Source organism: Ranitomeya variabilis, chromosome 1, assembly GCF_051348905.1.
Source record: "Ranitomeya variabilis isolate aRanVar5 chromosome 1, aRanVar5.hap1, whole genome shotgun sequence".
NCBI classification, from domain to species: domain Eukaryota; kingdom Metazoa; phylum Chordata; class Amphibia; order Anura; family Dendrobatidae; genus Ranitomeya; species Ranitomeya variabilis.
In genome coordinates this window covers 795,232,715-795,253,669 of record NC_135232.1, presented here as the reverse complement: position 1 = coordinate 795,253,669, position 20,955 = coordinate 795,232,715, and the positions used below count along the sequence as shown (strand labels likewise).

Sequence of the window (20,955 nt, the reverse complement as noted above, 5' to 3'; positions counted from 1 at the left end):
CCTTTAAGGCTGCTTTCACACATCAGGTTTTTGCCATCAGGCACAATCAAACGAATTTTGAAAAAAATGGATCCAGCAAAAGTTGCCGCCGTATCTGTTTTTTTCTCATAGACTTGTATTAGCGACAGATTGCGAAGGATGGCCTCACGTTTCACCCGTTTTTCGCCGGATCCGTCGAAAATTGGTTTTCCAGCGGCCGGAGAAAACGGACATAGTAATGTTTTTTCTGTCCATCGAAAAAACAGACAGCGACGGATCCTGCGCCGTCCAGCGTTTGCTAGAATGGACTCCTATGGCACCGGATCCGTCAAATGATGGATTCCGGGAACAGATTCTGTTTTTTTAAACTAAGCATGCGTTTTCCATTCTGGGATCTCTCTCTCCTCTTCCCCGATCAGCTCCCCTCATCCCCGTATCAGCTAGTCTGATCTGATGAAAAAACTGATCCGTCGCATCGGTTTTTCACAATTTACGACGGATCCGTTTTTTTCTACATTCGCCGGATTGAGCCTGATTGAGCTTGACAGCAAAAAAAACTGATGTGAGAAAGTAGCCTAAGGCAGCAAAACAACAAAGAAACATACAGTTAGGTCCAGAAATATTTTGACAGTAACCGAATTTTTGTGATAATCCTGTGAAACGTTTAAGAATTGCAACCATCTTTCTTCCTCCTCATTTCAGGTGCTCAAAACTAATTGGACAAATTAACTTTACCATAAATAAAATGTTCATTTTTAAAACATTGTAGAGAATCCTTTGCAGGCAATGACTGCCTGAAGTATGGAAGCCATGGACGTCACCAAACACTGGGTTTCCTCCTTTGTGATGCTTTGCCAATCCTTTACTGCAGCTGAATTCAGTTGTTGCCTGTTTGAGGGTCTTTCTGTCTTAATGGGGTATTCCCATCTCCAAGACCCTATCCCAATATGTAGTAGGTGTAATAATTATAATATTAGCAAATACCTGTAGAATAGTTTTTCTGATTCGCTATGTCTCTTTCCTCATGTGCAGGCATTGCAGCACCTTAGGTATCCATGGTTATGACCACTAGCAACTAGCTAAATAACTGTCACTATATCAGTGGTTGTAACCATGGATACCAAAGGTCCTGCAATTCTTGCACATGAGGAAAGAGACATAGCGAATCAGAAAACTATACTACATTTCTAATTGGAGGTATTTGCTAATATTATTATTATTACAACTACTACATGTTGGGATAGGATCTTGGAGATAGGAATATCCCTTTAAGTTTTGTCTTCAGCATGTGAAATTTGCATGCTCCATGGGGTTTAGACCTGTTGATTGACTCAGCCATTGAAGAATATTCCAATTTTTTCCCTTTAAAAACCTACGTTGCTTTTGCAGTATGTTTTAGGTCATTGTCAATTTGTACTGTGAAGCGACATCCAATCAACCTTGCACATTTGGTTTGTCACGTTGTAATACTGGGACTTCATGAAAAGTGACATACACTCCAGCAGAGAAAAGAGTAGGCTAAATATCCGGCTAAGCGGTAGACCAGTAATAACACAACAAATCAACCACTAGGCAACAGTGGAGTAGTCAGAGAGCCAGGTAGACACCTAAGACCAATGGAGTACAAAAGGGGCAATACAAAACACAAAGTTGGAAGAGAGCCAAGGTAAGTAGCCGGTCAATAGAAGAGATATAAGCAGGGAGAGGCTGAATAAGTCGAGGACACGAGTAAGTCAAACACCGGGAAATCCCAACTCATGGAGAGATGAGAAGCAGAAACGGGTCGGGAGAGGATAAGCAGACACGGGAAGGGTCAGGTGAACGCAGCAGGACAGATCAATAACTCACCAGAGCCAGCTACTCACGCTGAAGGCAAGCAATATAACTGGCACTTCACACAGGTAGCGACACCAAGATATAGCAGACCGGAAACAGGAACGGGGCAGGGAAAGTTAACACCTGACATGATCAGTCTGGGAAAAGAGAAACAAGGAAAGTCCAGCCTGGATCATGACAGTACCCTCCTCTCACGAGGGGGCCACCAGACGCCCATGTTTCCCAGGAAAACGTATATGAAAGGCACAAACCAACCGATTAGCATGGACTGATTGTGCCGGAACCCAAGACCGATCCTCCGAACCATAACCTCTCCAATGTACCAAATACTGAAGTGAGTTGCAAACCATCCGAGAGTCTACAATCCGTTCAACCTCATATTCCATTTGACTATCCATCGAAACAGGGGGTGGAGGAAGTGAAGACTCAGCAGAGGAAGGTACATATGATTTAAGAAGAGACACATTGGGGATACAAAACAACAGAGGCAAACACAAACGAAAGGCCACTGGGCTGACAACCTCAATAATTTCGTATGGTCCAATAAACTTGGGACCCAACTTAATGGAAGGAAGTTTCAAACGGATGTTCTTGGTAGACAACCACACTTTATCTCCCACCAGAAACTTAGGTCCTACAGATCGTCGTTTATCAGCAAAATGTTTCTGTCTGCCCTGCTCCACCTCAATGTTTTTCCGTACCTCCCTCCTAACCTCCCCCAACCATTGAACTACCGAATCAGCCCCTGGACACCCCCAATCCAGCCTAGAAAATTCACCAAAATGGGGGTGGAAACCGTTATTATAAAAAACCGGAGAAGTGCCAGTGAACTGATTAACTTAATTATTGAATGTGAACTCAGCCACGGGCAATGAAGAACACCAATCATCCTGCTGAGACGTGGCAAGACACTGCAAAATCTGTTCTAATAACTGATTGGTTCTCTCCGTCTGATCGTTGGTCTCGGGATGGCAGGCAGAGGAGAAAGTCAAACTAATACTCAACCTCTTGCAAAATGCCCTCCAGAACTTAGACACGAATTGCACCCCTCTGTCAGACACCAAGCTCAAAGGAACGCCATGCAACCATACAACATGCTCAATAAACAATTTAGACAGTGTCCCAGCGTTAGGTAGTCCCGCCAAGGGAACAAAATGCGCCTGTTTGAAAAACCTGTCAACCACTATCCAGACCACTGTCTTGCCATTGGAAAAAGAGACATCGGTGATAAAATCCATGGGCAAATGAGTCCCGGATCGATCTGGAATTGGCATTGGCACCAATTCCCCAGCCGGCCAGTTATAATGTCACACTGTAATACTGGGAATTCATGCAGAGTGACATACACTCCAGCAGAGAAAAGAGTGGGCTAAATATCTGGCTAAGCTGCAGACCAGTAATAACACAACAAATCAACCACTAGGAGGCAGTGGAATAGTCAGAGAGCCAGGTAGACACCTAAGACCAATGGAGTACAAGAGGGGGCAATACAAAACACGAAGTGAGAAGAGAGCCAAGGTCAGTAGCCGGTCGATAGAAGAGATATCATTAGGGAGAGGCTGAATAAGTCATGGACGCGAGTAAGTCAAACACCAGGAAATCCCAACTCACGGAGAGATGAGAAGCAGGAACAGGTCGGGAGTGGGTAAGCAGACACGGGAAGGGTCAGGTGAATGCAGCAGGACAGATTAAGAACTCACCAGAGCTAGCTACTCATGCAAGCAATATAACTGGCACTGCATACAGGTAGCAACACCGAGATATAGCAGACCGAAAACAAGAACCAGGCAGGGAAAGTTAACCTCTGACATGATCAGACCGGGAAAGGAGAAACAAGGAAATCCCAGCCTGGATCATGACATGGTTGAATTTGAGCAGAAAGTACAGCCCTGTACACTTCAGAATTCATCTGGCTGCTTCTGTCTTCAGTCACATCATCAATAAACACTAGTGACCCAGTGCCATGTGAAGCCATACATGCCCATGTCATCACACTGCCTCCACCATGTTTTACAGAGGATTTGGTGTGCTTTGGATCATGAGCTGTTCCAAGCCTTCTCCATACTTTCTTCTTCCCATCATTCTGGTACAGGTTGATCTTTGTTTCATCTGTCCAAAGAATGCGTTTCCAGAACTGAGCTGACTTCTTTAGATGTTTTTTGGCAAAGTCTAATCTGGCCTTTCTATTTTTAAGACTGATTAATAGTTTGCACCTTGTGGCTAACCCTCTGTATTTCCCCTCATGAAGTCTTCTTTTTATGGTAGACTTAGATATCGAAACACCTACTTCCCTTGAGTTGATGTTGTGGATAGATTTTTCTTCTGCATGGGAAGCATTCTGCAATCATCCACCTCTGTTGTCTCCCATGGACATCCAGGCCTTTTGCAGTTCCCAAGCTCACTAGTGCTCCCATTTTTTTTGGCAAAATACACCAAACTGTGTATTTTGCCACTTGTAAGGCTAGTTTTACACTAGCGTTCAGCAGGGCTCCGGACTTCCTCCATGAAGCCTCGCCCACTGCCACGCCTCTTCTTTCAGCTCTGCCTATGGCTGCATGCGGCGTGCATACCCTATCTTTAACATTGGGTACGCTGGCCATGCGGTGTAATAATTATAGGGGATAACTCAGGAGACTCTTTGCGTGGAACAAGACAACTACAGGACACAGTTTTATAAGTGGTAAAGTCTATATTATCACACGGTGATTCAAACAGGTGCAGAGAGAAACTCAAGTCCACAACACTTGGTGCAAATATCAAATGCAGCTCAGCAGTCTATAGGAAACTTCAGAGGAAAATGCATTCACGCAGAAAGTCTATGAAGCACAATTATTCTTGAGGATACTTGACAAGAATAAATCCTTCTCTTAGTCCAAACACAGATAGATAAGCTTATAAGGCAGTTCAAATAATATCTTAGCTCAACCAGGGAGGCCTGGTTAATAGTCTCAGGTTTTTGCAGAGCAGCAAACAGCTTACATGTCCAGCAAATGCAGATGGAAGTAAATACAAGCAGCAGATGAAGGAGGATTACTGGAACTGGTGTATGCAGCAGGAACTCAGAGCAGAGTAGCAGGATCACCACACAGGTTCACTGGACCAGGTATATAGCCAGGGAGTAATCAGGGGTCAGGAGCTGGATGCAAGGCAGAATACTCTAGCACAGACTGAAGGCTGGGGTGGAGTTTTATAGCAGGAAGACACAGTGCACATGAGACCAAAGACGCTATCTTGGAAAAGGGCAGTAATGCGCAAAAGGTAAAAAATGTTCAGAGTCCTGACATGCGGACTTATGCGGATGCCTCCGCATGTGTCGTTTTGCCGATGCAGCAACAGCACAAAATTGCAACTTGCTAGTGTGAAACTAGCCTAACATTTCTACTATCTCCCTGATGGATTTTTTTTTCAGCCTACTGAGTGATGTTTCTCTTCTATTGAGAGCTCCTTTGAAAGCTTCCAAATGCAAATGCTGCACCTGGAATCAGCTCCAGACCTTTCACCTGCTTAATGGATGATGGATTAATGATGGAATAGATCATGCAGCCCATTAAAGAGCTTCTGAGATAATTGTCCAATTACTTTTGGTCCCTTTAAAAAGAGGCTGCTACATACTAAAGAGCTGTAATTCCTAAAGGCTTACTTCAAGTAAGATTTGAATACCCTAATATTAAAGCTAACAGTCTACACTTTAAGTCCAGATTGATATATAACTGTATTTTAAACACGTTTTGGTAAACAGCTAAAATGTTAAAACTTGTGTCACTGTCCAAATATTTCTGACTAATTTGTATGAAAACAATAAGTAAGAAACCCATGAGAAACAAACCAGAATATGTATTAAACTTTAGATTCCTCAAAGAAACCCCTTTTACTTGAATCATATCGTTACACACCCTTGTAATTATCTCAGGCGGCTTCATCAGGTAGACACCTGGAATGGCTTGCAATGAACAGGTATGTCTTGTCTAGAGTTAATTTGTGGAATCAGTGACCTTCACAAAGTGTGATCATCAGGTATGTTTTGCAATGTTTTGGCGGTGTTGGTACACAGTTCCTTACAGAGTTAAGCCTTATTCCAAAAAATTATTCCAAAACTGTTCTAAGCCCGAATATAGGAAGAACCAATGAAGTAAGAAAAGAGTAACAGTCCATCATTACTTTAAAACACAAAGGTCAGCCAGTTCAGAAAATTGTTAGAACCTTGAAGGTTATCATCAATTGCAGTCATGAAGGCCATCAATCGTTATGAAGAAACTGAAACTCATGAGTCACTGGAAAGGAAGACAACGAATTACCTCTGCTTCCATGAGAATGAAAGAATCTAAGGGTTAACACATGTTCTAGTTTGTATTGCACATGTTTCTTTACTCCTTGTTTCCATATGTGTAACTTCATGGTTCTCCTACTTTCAATCTGAATCTACATTGTACATATTCCAAGAAGAACAAGGAAATCCATGTCTGTCAAAACTTTTAACCAGTACTGTATGTCAACCCATTTTAAAAAGATTATGTTACATGATCTCCTTTGGAAAGTAGGGTGGTTGTATCATGCAATCCTCAGCCGTTCATATCTTCCACTATGGATGCCCACTTGATGAGGAGCAGGAGGTCACCCATACTAACCATTGGTGGGGCATCTATTAATCTAAGGCCGGTGTCACACTCGCGATTGCAATTCGAGAAACTACAGCGAGTCTCTGGCATCAATACCCGACACTGCCGCAGGCACTCGGTTCAGCTGCATAGAGTTTCTGCATTGCACTCGCAAGTGTGACACCGGCCTAATTTGTATTCTCAATAATTTAGGTAGGAAACAAATGATACAAGATAAAAATCACAGTTATGTCATTAGCTGATTTTTTTTTTAACTTTTGAATAAAATCTTCTACAATTTGTTGGCAGTTTAGGATTGACATCGATTATTTTGTAATTACTGGAGATGTAATTTATTTTCTACTTGATCAGAAAATAAAAGAAAAATAACAATGCACTTTATCCTTGTTTACACAGTGTTAGTGGTATCTGGGGAAATAAAGTATTGGTTTGATAAGTGACTAAACCAAGGTTGTTCTTTGCAGGATTGCCCACCAGGGTCACAGGATTTTCGGGAGATACAGTGTGCAGAATTTGACAATGTGGCATTTAGGGGAAAATATTATTCTTGGAAAAGTTACAAAGGAGGTAGGTGTCTTTAATATTAAAGGGAACTCGTCACTTTTAAAACGATATCTGATCTACAGGCAGGATAGACAGGAGGAGCTGATCAGATTTATAAACTTATTTGTGATAAAAGTTTCATTAAAACTTTTTAATGAAAAATTTAATCACTTTAATCCCTGGCATGTATCCAGTGGGCGGTCCTATTTAGTGGTTGATGGTCTTCAGTGTATGACTGTGCATGCAGAGATGGCTGTCAGTCACTTAGTAGGACCACCCACTGGACTCTTGCAGACAAATACCAGGGACTTCAATGGATAAAATACAAGTTATACTGAATCTTTTCCAACAAACCTGCATGTCGTTCATCTCAGCTTCTCCTTCTCTCTGCTAAGCTGTTTACAGATTGGCCTGCATGTACAATGTGACAGGTTCATTTAAATGTAAGTATGAGGATAGGCAAACACTTGTCCTATTAATCTCTGTATATGATAATATATTCATTGTTTCTAACAGATGACAGCCTGGTACATAAATCTCAAATACTGTATGTTTGTTAAAAAGCTTTTGCTTAAATTTTCTATACATATCTTAAGAAGTGAAATCCTATTACTTATATAGCGACAACTTATTCTGCATCGCTGTTTGGGAATTGTCGCCATTCACCTTATTCCCTGTTCACCTCTCTCTAATTACCCGATCTCCAGTGTACAGATGCACAATAAGGACAATTTTATAGAAACCAACTGGTATATTTTCGATTGTTGGGGGAAACTGGACTACCCAGAGAAAACCTTAGCAAACACAAATTCCTGGAACTGCTCCGAAGATTATTTTCTTGGACAACATTAGCTTCAATAAGGAGGATGGATGACTAAGTTATTATATCTATTTATTTAAATTAAAAAAAACACAGTGTTTTACACCCAGCAGCTATGCTCTACTTTGTCAGCCAGATTTCTATACCCACCACCTCCTCCCTTGCTACTTTACTGGGGAATTTGTCCCCTGGGAGATTCCACACTTACATCTAAAGTGGAAGATTTAGTAGAAAAGCTCAACTCAGCACATTCCTAGATAGAGTGAGAGGTGCAAAGGGGAACTGAGGCCGAGAACAGCTTAATGCACAACAGATGCAGCAGTCTGCCTCCAGTGATCAGGGTGCTGGGACGCCTTTTTGAGCTCCCCATGTTTATACGAAAAGATCTGTATTTTTTTATTCCCTTTTTTACATTTTTACATAATGTTAACCTTTCACAAATTGGCTTACAAAAAGTAGGAAACTTATGGCCAAGACTTATCAAACTTTTGTCAGTATGAAACACAGCTGGACTTGGAGCGAGCAGGCTTCTCCGATGGTTAGAATGAGGTCCTGAACTCTGTTTTATGAAACAATGTTGTTTTCAGACATTTTAACTAATGAGACACATGTCCAAGACAATTGGTCAGTGTCTCACACACCAAGATCCTGAAAACAATATGCCTAGAGGGTTTTTCTATCGGGAGGACAACATCTGCTGGTAGGCTGTATATGAGGCATATGGATGTCACAGAGAAGTATCTCCTTCTACCAGACTCAGACTGCATCTGAATGGCCACCGTGGAATTTTACATTTCCTGCGCTACAACTTAGTGATGCAAAACCCCTTGGCCCTGATTCATCATTGTTTCTCCAGTTTTCTGCACTAATATGCATTTACTTTTAGTGTCTTTAATATTTACACCTTGTTCTGTATAAGATTTGTGCCATTTTTTACGTTTCTTTTTTTGTTTATTCTTTTTTTCATTTTCACGCTACAACTTGTTTTAGACCGATTCATGAAATTAGACTTTTAAAAATGTCAAAGTTTTTTAACGCATCTCAATCTTCTGAAGGAGTTTTTAATTCAGCACATCTTCAAGACAAACGTGACATTTTGGTGACTTTAAAAAAAAAATGCACCTAAACAGATAAAGCCAAAAATAAATAGCACTTTGGATTTTGCACTACATTCGTGAACCATGTGTGCCATTTTGAAGTATTTGGAGCAAATCACGTCAGCGAATGCAACACGACAAAATAAATGAATCGGGGCCCTTGTCTCTCAATAAAATGGTTCTGTTATCAAAGTGGTGGTGTTTTTTTTATTACCTCAAAATAATTAATAATTACTGACACCACCACAGGGGCAGACATACCATTGGTGCTACTTGAGCAGCCGCATAGGGGCCGGAAAGGGAAAAAGGGGGCCATTGCCACCTTCAAAGCAGCAAACAGCTTAAGTCACAGACACATAAACGGGTGAATTATGGATGTTTTGGGTTGTCACTATGATTTAAAAAGAAAAAACACAGTAGTATGACAATAAATGATTTAACTAAACCACTAACCATGAGTGGAGAAAAAGTTTTGGTGCTAGCATTCATATTTTCTGAAAAAAGGCCAAGAAAGCAAAAATTCTGCCGGGGTATGTAAACTTTTGAGCACAACTTTAAAGTTGAGTACTATCTGTGTGCATGTTACTTTATAGACAAAGGAAACTTTCCGATTGAATTTTTTTATGATTTGAAATATCTAATTTTGCTGTTAATATAAGGAAACCTCATAGCCCTATCAGAGCACCCGGTACACCTAGAGTTTTGCTCAATTTTGCTCTACATTAGAAGAAATGCTTACATTAGATGAAAGCTTGTGTGAAAATCTGCAATATATATTTAATATGTTCAAACCAAAGTGGAAATGATGGCGCATTTCCATCCCGTGGGGACATACCATAAAAAGCAAGATTTCCATTATTGAACACAATACCAATTTCAGCAAAGCTACTGACATTGAAGAAGTTTCGGGCAGTTGAAAACTTGGGCAGAAAATTATCACACACCAAAGTTCACAACACACATTAGATAATAAAGCACATAGCAAAATGGACATAATGAAAAGGGAATAAGTAGACGAAGAATCAGAGAATGTTTCATAAGAGATAGGTACATATAGAATGAACTTGTGCATTTATATCAGGCCACGCATTGAACACTGAATATGGTTTTGGATGAATGTAAGAAACTCGATTGCCTCCTGCCGGTCTATGTTGACAGGCTGCAGGGATGGCATCACGTCTACAGCATATTAGCGTTGTAGCCAATCTCTGGGCTTAATAGTCATGCTGCAGAGCACAGTGATTGGCTAGAGCGATGACATGCTGTATACATCTTTTCATCGTTAGTCCTGTAGCCATGACAGGGATGCATCTTCTATAATACTGTTGTTCCTTTTGTGATTAAAGGCGGTGTGAAGGCTTGTTCATTGAACTGCTTAGCTGAAGGGTTCAATTTCTACACTGAAAGAGCAGCAGCGGTAGTAGATGGAACTCCATGTAGAACCGAATTCTATGATGTGTGTGTTAACGGGGAATGCAAGGTATGTACTTTTTTATTGGTAATGTTTTCAGTTATCAAAAGTGTGAGTGTTCAGACTCTCACCCAGTGGCCGATGTTGAGATAAAAAAAACATTGGGCATGTTGGACTTCAATATGCCCGATCCTTTTGTTCTCATAGGAAAGGTGTCAAGAAGTGGCTACGCCCCTCAGAAGAGCTATCAGGAAACACCATAAGACCGCTGTCACACTTGCGTGTGCACTGCGAGAAACTCACGTGAGTCTTTCACATCAATTCCCGGCACTGCCGCCAGCGGTTTCGGACCGAAGCGTTCAGTTGCATAGAAATACATGCTACCGAACGCTCCAGTCCTGAATGCCAGTGGCAGTGCCAGGAATTGATGCGAGTTTCTCGCTTTGCACATGGAAGTGTGACACAGGCCTAAAGGGTATTCTGGCTTCAATAAATAAAGCAATTTCTTTCTATTATGAAAAGGTCTCTAAAATACTCCATCTCAGAATTCTTAATGGTTTTGAAGATAATCCACTTACTGTCATTCGATATGAATCTTCAATGTTTTATTTTGTCTGGGTCATTTGATGATCACAGAAATGAACATTTTGTTCCAGTACAGTAGTCAAAGCTCTCTTATGTAACAAACTCTGTGACCATCACATGGCCAGTACTGATTCTCATGATATGGAAGTAAAAAATGGAATTTCATATTGAGTGCTAACAAGCAAGACCTTCAAACCTATGTATAATAGTAAATTGTAGACCTTGTAAGCATAAAATATAAAACCTTACTGTAAAAACTGGAGTATCCCTAAATGTACCTATGATTATGCAGACGAAATAATGTAAGCTTATTGGTTGGTTCACAGGAATTTATTAAGGGAATCTGACACCATGTTTTTGCTATGTACAGGTGCTTCTCACAAAATTAGAATACCATCAAAAAATTAATTTATTTCAGTTCTTCAATACAAAAAGTGAAACTCATATATTACAAAGAGAGTGATCTGTTTCAAGTGTTTATGTCTGTTAATGTTTATGATTATGGCTTACGCTCAAAAGTCATTATCTCAGTAAATTAGAATACTTTATAACACCAGCTTCAAAAAATGATTTTAACATCCGAAATGTAGGTTCAGTAAATGCACTCAATACTTGGTCGGGGCTCCTTTTGCATCAGTTACTGCATCAATGCGGCGTGGCATGGAGGCGATCAGCCTGTGGCACTGCTGAGGTGTTATGGAAGCCCAGGTTGCTTTGATAGCAGCCTTCAGTTCGTCTGCATTGTTGGGTCTGGTGTCTCTCATCTTCCTTTTGACAATACCCCATAGATTCTCTATGGGGTTAAGGACAGACCAGTTTGCTGGCCAATCAAGCACAGTGATACTGTTGTTTTTAAACCAGGTATTGGTAACTTTTGGCAGTGTGGACAGGTACCAAGTCCTGCTGGAGAATTAAACGTCCATCTCCAAAAAGCTTATTGGCAGAGGGAATCATGAAGTGCACTAAAATTTCCTAGTAGACGGCTGCGCTGAATTAGTCTTGATAAAACACAGTATACTAGTGTACCAGCAGATGACATAGCTCCCCAAATCATCACTGATTGTGGAAACTTCACACTAGACCTCAAGCAGTTTTGATTGTCTGTCTCTCCACTCTTCCTCCAAACTCTGGGATCTTGATTGCGTGCCGTTGGGCGAAGGAAGCAGACATGAAATTGCCCTCAGCCACGGAGTCCACGCAAGCCTCAGTATAGAGAGTAATCGACCCAAACGTTAAAGAGACCCCAAAGGCCAATTTTGAAGTCACACTTACTGGTACTAGTGAGCGTCTCCCTAAAGCCACTAGATGCTGTGATTCCTTCTGATGCTTGGGACATTTATTGGCAAAATGACCAGTTTTCCTGCAGGCAAAACAAATCGGTTGTGGATGTTCAGAGTGGGCGATTGACTCCACTCAAGAGATATCCATAGGCTCCACAGGGTCATCATCCCGAGTTGGGGAATTCACAGGATTGGCGAAGTTCAGAGCCAACCGAATCCCAGATCTACTCTGAGCTTGCTCCAATCCCCGTTCAGCATGCTGAAGATCTATGCGAGTGGACACAGATATTAATTCCTCCAGAGCAGTGGTAATCTCCCTAGTGGCCAAAGCATCCCTGACATGATCTGCTAAACCCCTCCAAAAGATAAGTTTTAGGACCTTATCAGGCCACTCCAACTCTGAAGCCAGGGTAGGAAACTGAATGGCAAATTGACTAACCAAGGACGAACCCTGAGTTAATGCCAGAAGTTGGAGTGCGGTATCATGGGTTACTTGTGGTCCCAAAAAGACCTCTTTCAGGGCACCCAAAAAATGAGAGGTGCTCCAGACAACCTGGTCTTTACTCTGCCACAGCGGCGTAGCCCACTCCAATGCTCTGTCCATCAACAGAGACACCACAAATCTCACCTTAGCTCGATCAGAAGCGAAACGTGAGGCCAGTATCTCCAGCTGGATTGAACACTAGTCCACGAATCCCCTGACAGCCTTGCTGTCCCCAGAGAATTTATTGAGAAGTGGGAAATGTGAAAGAGACAGACCAGGAGCCACAGCAGAAGTCGCCGGCCCAAGTTTGGACAACCTGTCCTCCAGCTGCTGGATGTACCGCTGAAGACGCTGCTCATCCCCCATTACTAGCCAGACCCTGGCGCTAGTCTACTGTTAGGGTTGGCGGATTGCGCTAAATAAAATAAATAATAAGGCACAATTGCAACCTGGGGTCCACCGTGCAGAGATGGAAAATTGCTGCTAGTAAATAATGACAGAACACACGGCGAACAATCACCCATACACACTAGCAAAACAAAGGTTCTGAAACTGAGCTGTCTCACTCGCACACAGAAACAAAAGAGATGCTCTGCAGCTGAGCTGTGTCACTTGCACACAAATGAAAAAGATGCTTTGCAACTGAGTTGTCACTCGCACACAGAAACGGAACAGATGCTCTGCACCTTAGTTGTTTCACTCGCACACAGAAACGAAAGATGCTCTGCAAAAGAGATGTGTCACTCACACAGAAACAAAAGAGATGCTCTGGAACTGAGCTGTCACTCGCACACAGAAATGGAACTGATGCTCTGCAACAGAGATGTGTCACTCGCACACAGAAACAAAAGAGATGCTCTGAAACAGAGCTGTGTCACTCGCATAAGAGATGTTCTGAGCTTAATACCCTGACTAGGTTTGTGCTTGCTCTGGAACTCTACTGTCCTTACCACACACATTGTAATAATTATAGGGGATAATTCAGGAGACTCTTTGCGTGGAACAAGACAACAGGACACAGTTTTATAAGTGGTAAAGTTTATATTATCACACGGTGATTCAAGCAGGTGCAGAGAGAAACTCAAGTCCACAACACTTGGTGCAAATAATAAACGCAGCTTAGCAGTCAATAGGAAACTTCAGAGGTAGATGCAAACAAACAGAAAGTCTATGAAGCACGGTTATTCTTGAGGAAACTTGACACGAATAGATCCTTGACTTAGTCCAGACACAGATAGATATGCTATTAGGCAGTTCAAATCATATCTTAGCTCAACCAGGGAGGCCTGGTTAATAGTCTCAGGTTTTGCAGAGCAGAAACAGCTTACATGTCCAGCAAATGCAGATGGAAGTAACACGAGCAGCAGATGAAGGAGGATTACTGAACACTGGTGTATGCAGCAGGAACTCAGAGCAGATTGGCAGGATCTCCAACACAGGTTCACAGGAGCAGGTGCAGGTGCAAGGCCAGGGAGTAAGTTGCTGGATGCAAAGCAGAATAATCTAGCACAGACTGAAGGCTGGGGTGGAGTTTTATAGCAGGAAGACAAGTGCACATGAGACCAAAGACGCCATGTTGGAAAAGGGCAGTAATGCACAAAAGGTAAAAAATGTTCAGAGTCCTGACACACATGTAGGAACCATATGCGAAGCCAAGTGGCTAATTACCCCCACTGACGCTAGCTGTCTGCCTAAGTGTACAGTACCAAAGCTAGACAGACATACACTTGCAGGCAGAGTGGTAGAGTCTCCTCTCACATAGCTGAACATAAATGATACTTGCGAGCCCACGGACATCGCTTGGAGGCTTTTATACCCAAAGCTCCACCCCAAACACTCACGCTGACATCGCCCATGGGCCAATCCAGAGCTGCCACATCACCAGAGCAGGCAACGTCCGAGCACCAATGAGAAGGTGCCACGTCACAGACATGCTCAGTAAAGTGATTTCTGGACTTAGACTCCAGAGTGTCAGGTCACCGCTGTCTATCGCTGGTTACCATAGGCTTGGTTGTAGATCCAGGAGTAACCAAACAAATACCTCGAGCCTGAGCAAGACGCTTGGACCGATGTCTATGCTCAGCAGCAGCTGAACGTCAATGGGAGACTGCAGAGGCACATAAGGCTTGGGATATATCCTGTACAGCGAGAGAATCCCGCCGCCTAACATAAAGGGACTGAAAAGTTTTAATTAAATCAATAGCTACAAACTAATAAGAAGTCTATATAGTGGCCTACACAGACACTGTGGTTTTAAACAGCATACAATATTAAGTTGAAAAATAAAAGTTCCATTGTAATAATTATTATTGAATCTTTAGTTAGGGTCTGTTATGGCAATTTGTAAATAACCCATCATTGGGGAAAGACAACTCTTCCAGGGTTTTGATTACTGTGATTTATATAGAAAATATGACCATAGGGTTAAGGTACCGTCACACTCAGCGACGCTGCAGCGATATAGACAACGAGCCGATCGCTGCAGCGTCGCTGTTTAGGTCGCTGGGGAGCTGTCACACAGACAGCTCTCTCCAGCGACCAACGATCAGGGGAACGACTTCGGCATCGTTGAAACTGTCTTCAACTATGCCGAAGTCCCCCTGCAGCACCCGGGTAACCAGGGTAAACATCGGGTTACTAAGTGCAGGGCCACGCTTAGTAACCCGATATTTACCCTGGTTACCATTGTAAAAGTAAAAAAAAAAACCACTACATACTCACCTTCTGATGTCTGTCACGTCCCCCGGCGTCCGCGCTGCTGCTCAGAGCTTCCTTCACTGAATGTGTCAGGGCCGGCAGAGCACAGCGGTGACGTCACCGCTGTGCTCTGCTTTACGGCCGGCACTGACACATTCAGTGCAGGAAGCTCTGAGCAGCAGCGCGGACGCCGGGGCACGTGACAGACATCAGAAGGTGAGTATGTACTGTTTTTTTTTTTACTTTTACAATGGTAACCAGGGTAAATATCGGGTTACTAAGCGCGGCCCTGCGCTTAGTAACCCGATATTTACCCTGGTTACCATTGTAAAACATTGCTGACATCGTTGCTTTTGCTGTCAAACACGACGATACACACCGACCTAACGACGAAATAAGGTGCTGGCCTTCTAGCTCCGACCAACGATATCACAGCGGGATCCAGATCGCTGCTGCGTGTCAAACACAACGATATCGCTATCCAGGACGCTGCAACGTCACGGATCGTTGTCGTTCTCGTTGGAAAGTTGTTCAGTGTGAAGGTACCTTTAGTCAAGGTTTCCAAAGGCCCAATTTACACAGGAAACAATCTGACCATAGTGAGCACCAGTCCATTGACGCTTGATAAACTTCTATTTATATGATAACTGCAGAAAATTAGATGCGGATTATATATCCAAATATTATGCATATTATATATATACTGAGTGTTCATGTATAATTCAAATTGATTTATTTGCTATTAGCACGTTGGCTGTGATCGGATTTTGGGATCTGATGCCAGAGAAGACAAATGTCGAGTGTGTGGCGGTGATGGAAATACATGTGAGACTATTGAGGGATTCTTCAACCAGTCGCTACATGAGACAGGTAAGAAATTAAACTGAAAGGACCATATACAGCTGTATGGAAATGTGTACTCTTCAAAATTAATTCCAATAGAGACTGTGACAAGAATGTTTACTTTGTACAGTTTTGACACTGGGATGACTTATGAATACAGATGACAAAGTACTTTTCCATTAATTTTGTTACAGGGCTTAAGTTTTCAATTATACAAATTCTTAAATATACAAATTAAATACATTATTGCAACACGCAAGCAAAACCCTTGACAGGGAGCAATTCACATACAAACCTCTGGGTGATCATATATTAAAGCAGCATTAAACACCTCCCATAACTCCTTTTGGGGGTTAGACCTTAACTTACAAATTTCCAGTAAGTTGTTCTACAGTAAATGTCACCCCCAAAACTCCAAGTAAACTTCTGGAACAGTCATATTTGGGACTCAGTTCCCATTAAAATTATGCCTATAGATTTCACTGCTTTTGTATGGGCAATAGCTCTGTTCACCATTCGGTCGCCTCATTTAGCATGGGGTACATTGTCCCTTAGCTAACACTGCCCAGAGCAAGCACTGCTTTGAATGAAACGCAAGGACACAGTGACACTCCCTAACACCAGCAGCGTGCACACACTGTCAGTCTCTTTAGTCGCTCCTAACTGTAACACTGATGCACAGTCTGGAGGAAGGAAGGAGGGCAGGCACGCACTAACGCATCATTCAGTTGTCAGATTTTCACGTACAAGTACTATTCGTGTTTTTCACAGATAGAATTCGTACCTGTGATAGTCTATTGGGTCGTTCACTTGTCTGATTTTTTCCTCAGTCCGAGTGGCCAGCAAAAAAAACTATGGGGGACATGTCAGAAAATAAGCAATGCAAGTCAATGGGTCCATGAGAAAATTGGACTGCACTAACATGACATCCGAGTGCAGTCCAATTTTCACGAATTGCCAGGAAGGAGAAGGTGAAGGCATTTTTTTAAATTTTCTCCATGTACAAGAAAATCGGATGACACTAACACCACACTCTTGTCAAACTCTGAACAGAGTCTAGTAAAAATAATTAGTCCGATATTCTCATACTCAAAAAAATCGGACATCTGACCAGGCCTAAGGCTAGGTTCACATTGCGTTAGGGCAATCCGTTTAGCGCTAGCGCTAGTGGATTGCGCTAACGCAGTGTATTTGTAGGGGCCGCGTTTAGGGGTCGCGCTAACGTCCCCGCTCTCGCAGATCCCCGATCTGCGAGAGCGGGGAACGGACCTCGGGCGCACCGTGGACGCTGCAAGCAGCGTCCGAGGCGCGCCACAAAAGAACGGCACATCGCTAGCGCGAGCCGAAAAAGGCACGCGCTAGCTATGCGCTTCAGGCTGAAACAACATTGCTGTCAATGGGTGCGCTAACGGACCCGTTGCACGGCGTTAATTGCGACATTTTCGCCGTGCAACGCTGTCTGTTAGCGATCACCCACTAACGCAATGTGAACCTAGCCTTAGAGAGTATTGTCAATTAAGCTAAGGGATAGTGAGCCCCATGCCAATTGAGGGGCCAGAATAGTGCATAGAGTCCTTGACCTCATCAAGGGTGCATCAACGAGCCGTGAATTACATATTGAAAAAACCTCAATTTTTGGGCAGCAAAAGCAGTAATAGTACAAAAGTCCCCTAAATGTCCATATTAGCAGTTCGGTTGGAGTTTTGGGGGTGACAGACTCTCTTGAAATAGTGTTTTATTCCCTTTAAAACTGTGACAGTTGTACAGGGTAACCCCTTGTGTGCAATGTAAGGATACTGCCAACATTGCAATCGATAAGGCTACGTTCACATTTGCGGTCGGCGCCGCAGCGTCGGGCGCCGCAGCGTCGCCGCATGCGTCATGCGCCCCTATATTTAACATGGGGGCGCATGGACATGCGTCGCACTTGCGTTTTGCGCCGCATGCGTCCCTGCGGCGCCCGCGTCCGGGCGCAGAGGACGCAGCAAGTTGCATTTTTGCTGCGTCCAAAATCAATGAAAAAAAGGACGCATGCGGCGCAAAACGCAGCGTTGTGCATGCGTTTTGCTGCGTTTTTGCTTGCGTTGTGCGTTGCGGCGCCGACGCTGCGGCGCACAACGCAAATGTGAACGTAGCCTAAGAGGGGTGGGACCATGGATAGGTATCTCATATAGTACAAATTGAACAGAGACTGGAGGAGAAGGTTGCTCACGTCAATGGCCTCCATAGACAGGGAGAAAGTTTCATTAAAAACTCATAGATTGTAAGCTTGCGAGCAGGGCCCTCATTCCTACTGGTATCTGTTTTGAACTGTGATTTCTGTTATGCTGTAATGTCTATTGTCTGTATAAGTCCCCTCTATAAGTTGTAAAGCGCTGCGGAATATGTTGGCGCTATATAAATAAAATTATTATTATTAAAAACAAGTAGTTGTAAAGTACTTTGGCACTACCATCTTGGTTTATGCTAAGTGGTCATATTGGGTATTGGGTGGGCAGTGTACCAGTATTGAGATTATCAATAGTCCTGTTAAATATTTTAATGCATGCTAAGTACGTGCACAGATTAATTACTGTATTTGTGGCATGTGAGAGTGAGAAAACTTCTGCTGTATGGATGTGAGTGATGTGCTTACAAGATTGAGTGTTTTGTTCAACATCTCTGTTACAGCTTGTTCCCCCTCTCTCCCTCCCCCATTTCTCAAGGATATGAGGAGATAGTCTGGATACCCAAAGGTTCTGTCCATATTAACATTCGTCAGCTCAATGTATCAAAAAACTACCTGGGTGAGTAGAAGAAATGTTAAGATCATGGCAAAGGTTAAAAGGTTAAAAAAATCATAGTAATATTTCATTTTTATAGAAGAACTTAATTAAGTCAATGCTAGAATAACAATTCACAAGGTGGTATTAGGTGTCAGTGTTTTAATGTGAAAAATGGGTTGATTTAAAAGTTTCTCATTAAGAGAACCACTGGTCCATCTCAGTTATTTGCTCTGGAAATAACCCAATTAAAAAGTTATTGTTATTTTAAATTTCATTTCATAAATCAAAATTATTTAAAAAAATAGGCAACTTTGTTATATATTTTGTCAGAGAAATCTTCTTACTGCTCCTGGACTGATGTTTTACTCTTGAATCATAGGTAAAATCTGTAAAATCTGTCTTCAGTGAAGGCAGACTTTCCCATTACTAAGATAGGAGATGACAGTTCTCTGCTATTCGACAGCCACAGCACATGCAGGGATTGCCTAAGGCTGCCGTCACACTAGCAGTATTTGGTCAGTATTTTACATCAGTATGTGTTAGCCAAAACCAGGAGTGGGTGATAAATGCAGAAGTGGTGCATATGTTTCTATTATACTTTTCTTCTGATTGTTCCACTCCTGGTTTTGGCTTAGAAATACTGATGTAAAATACTGACCAAATACTGCTAGTGTGACGGCAGCCTAACAAACAGGTAAACCCTACCTGTGTTGCGGCTGTCGAATAGCTGCGAGACATGCAGCCTCAGCCACTAGAACACCAAAGATACTCTATTCGGATAACACCTTATCCAAGCACGCTCGCTCATCAATATTGATAATTAAAGGTAGAATTGCTCACCTTATGAGGTTGAATGAGATACAACTCTTACAGTGCCTGTAAAAACAGTTGCAGCAGTTTCCGTGAAACAGTACATTTAAGTAGCAGGATTGGAACTGTTTCTGTGCTTTCCCGAATAAAAAACAATTAGTGGTTTGTGTAGGTTTATTATGTGTTTCAGAGTCCACTGACTCCTTCTTCAGGACAACCATAAATAAATATTCTGGTATATTTCTATTTTATGCAGGTTTAAATGTTTATGCAGATTTTAACCCCTTTCTGCCAGCTGACGGGATAGAACATCAGCTGGCAGTATCCCCCGCTTTGGGGTGGGCTCCGGCGGTGAGCCCACCTCAAAGCCGCCACATGTCAGCTGTTATCAACAGCTGACATGTGGCCGCAATGGGCGAGAGCGGAATTGCGATCTGCCCGGGCACATTAACTAGTTAAATGCCGCTGTCAAACTCTGACAGCAGCATTTAACAAGCGCCGCCGGCCGCAAGGCCAGAAGCGCTCACACCGCTGACCCCGTCACATGATCGGTGGTCAGCAGTGCATTGCCATAACAACCCGAGGTCTCCTTGAGACTTCTATGGTTGTTGATGGCAGATTGCTGTGAGTGCCACCCTGTGGTCGGCGCTCAAAGCAATGCTGCATTTCTGCTACATAGAGGTGATCTGTGCTTCACCTCTGTGTAGCAGAGGCGATCGTGTAGTGCATGCTTCTAGTCTCCTATGGAGGCTATTGAAGCATGCCAGAAAAAAAAAGTGTTTAAAAATATAAAAATATATATATATATATATATATATATATATATATATATATAAGTTCAAATCTCCCCCACTTCGCCCCAATCAAAATAAAACAATAAAAAAAATCAAACCTACACATATTTGGTATTGCCACTTTCAGAATCACCCGATCTATCAATAAAAAAAAGGATTAACCTGATCGCTAAATGGCGTAGCGAGAAAAAAAATCAAAACGCCAAAATTACATTTTTTGGTCGCGCATAGTGTTGAGCGATACCGTCCGATACTTGAAAGTATTGGTATCGGAAAGTATCGGCCGATACCGGCAAAGTATCGGATCCAATCCGATACCGATACCCGATACCAATACAAGTCAATGGGACTCAAGTATCGGACGGTATCCCTGATGGTTCCCAGGGTCTGAAGGA

The 20,955-nt window shown here is 42.6% G+C and overlaps 1 protein-coding gene across 1 annotated transcript in view; it reads left to right on the top strand.

Moving 5' to 3' along the window:
- ADAMTS10 (ADAM metallopeptidase with thrombospondin type 1 motif 10) overlaps positions 1–20,955 on the top strand; it is a 194,775-nt gene that overhangs the window by 131,088 nt on the left and 42,732 nt on the right. The window contains exons 16-19 of the mRNA XM_077273501.1: positions 6,896–6,998; positions 10,238–10,371; positions 16,095–16,218; positions 18,897–18,977. Of these exons, the coding sequence (XP_077129616.1) occupies positions 6,896–6,998; positions 10,238–10,371; positions 16,095–16,218; positions 18,897–18,977 (442 nt within the window). The remainder of the gene's footprint in view (positions 1–6,895; positions 6,999–10,237; positions 10,372–16,094; positions 16,219–18,896; positions 18,978–20,955) is intronic.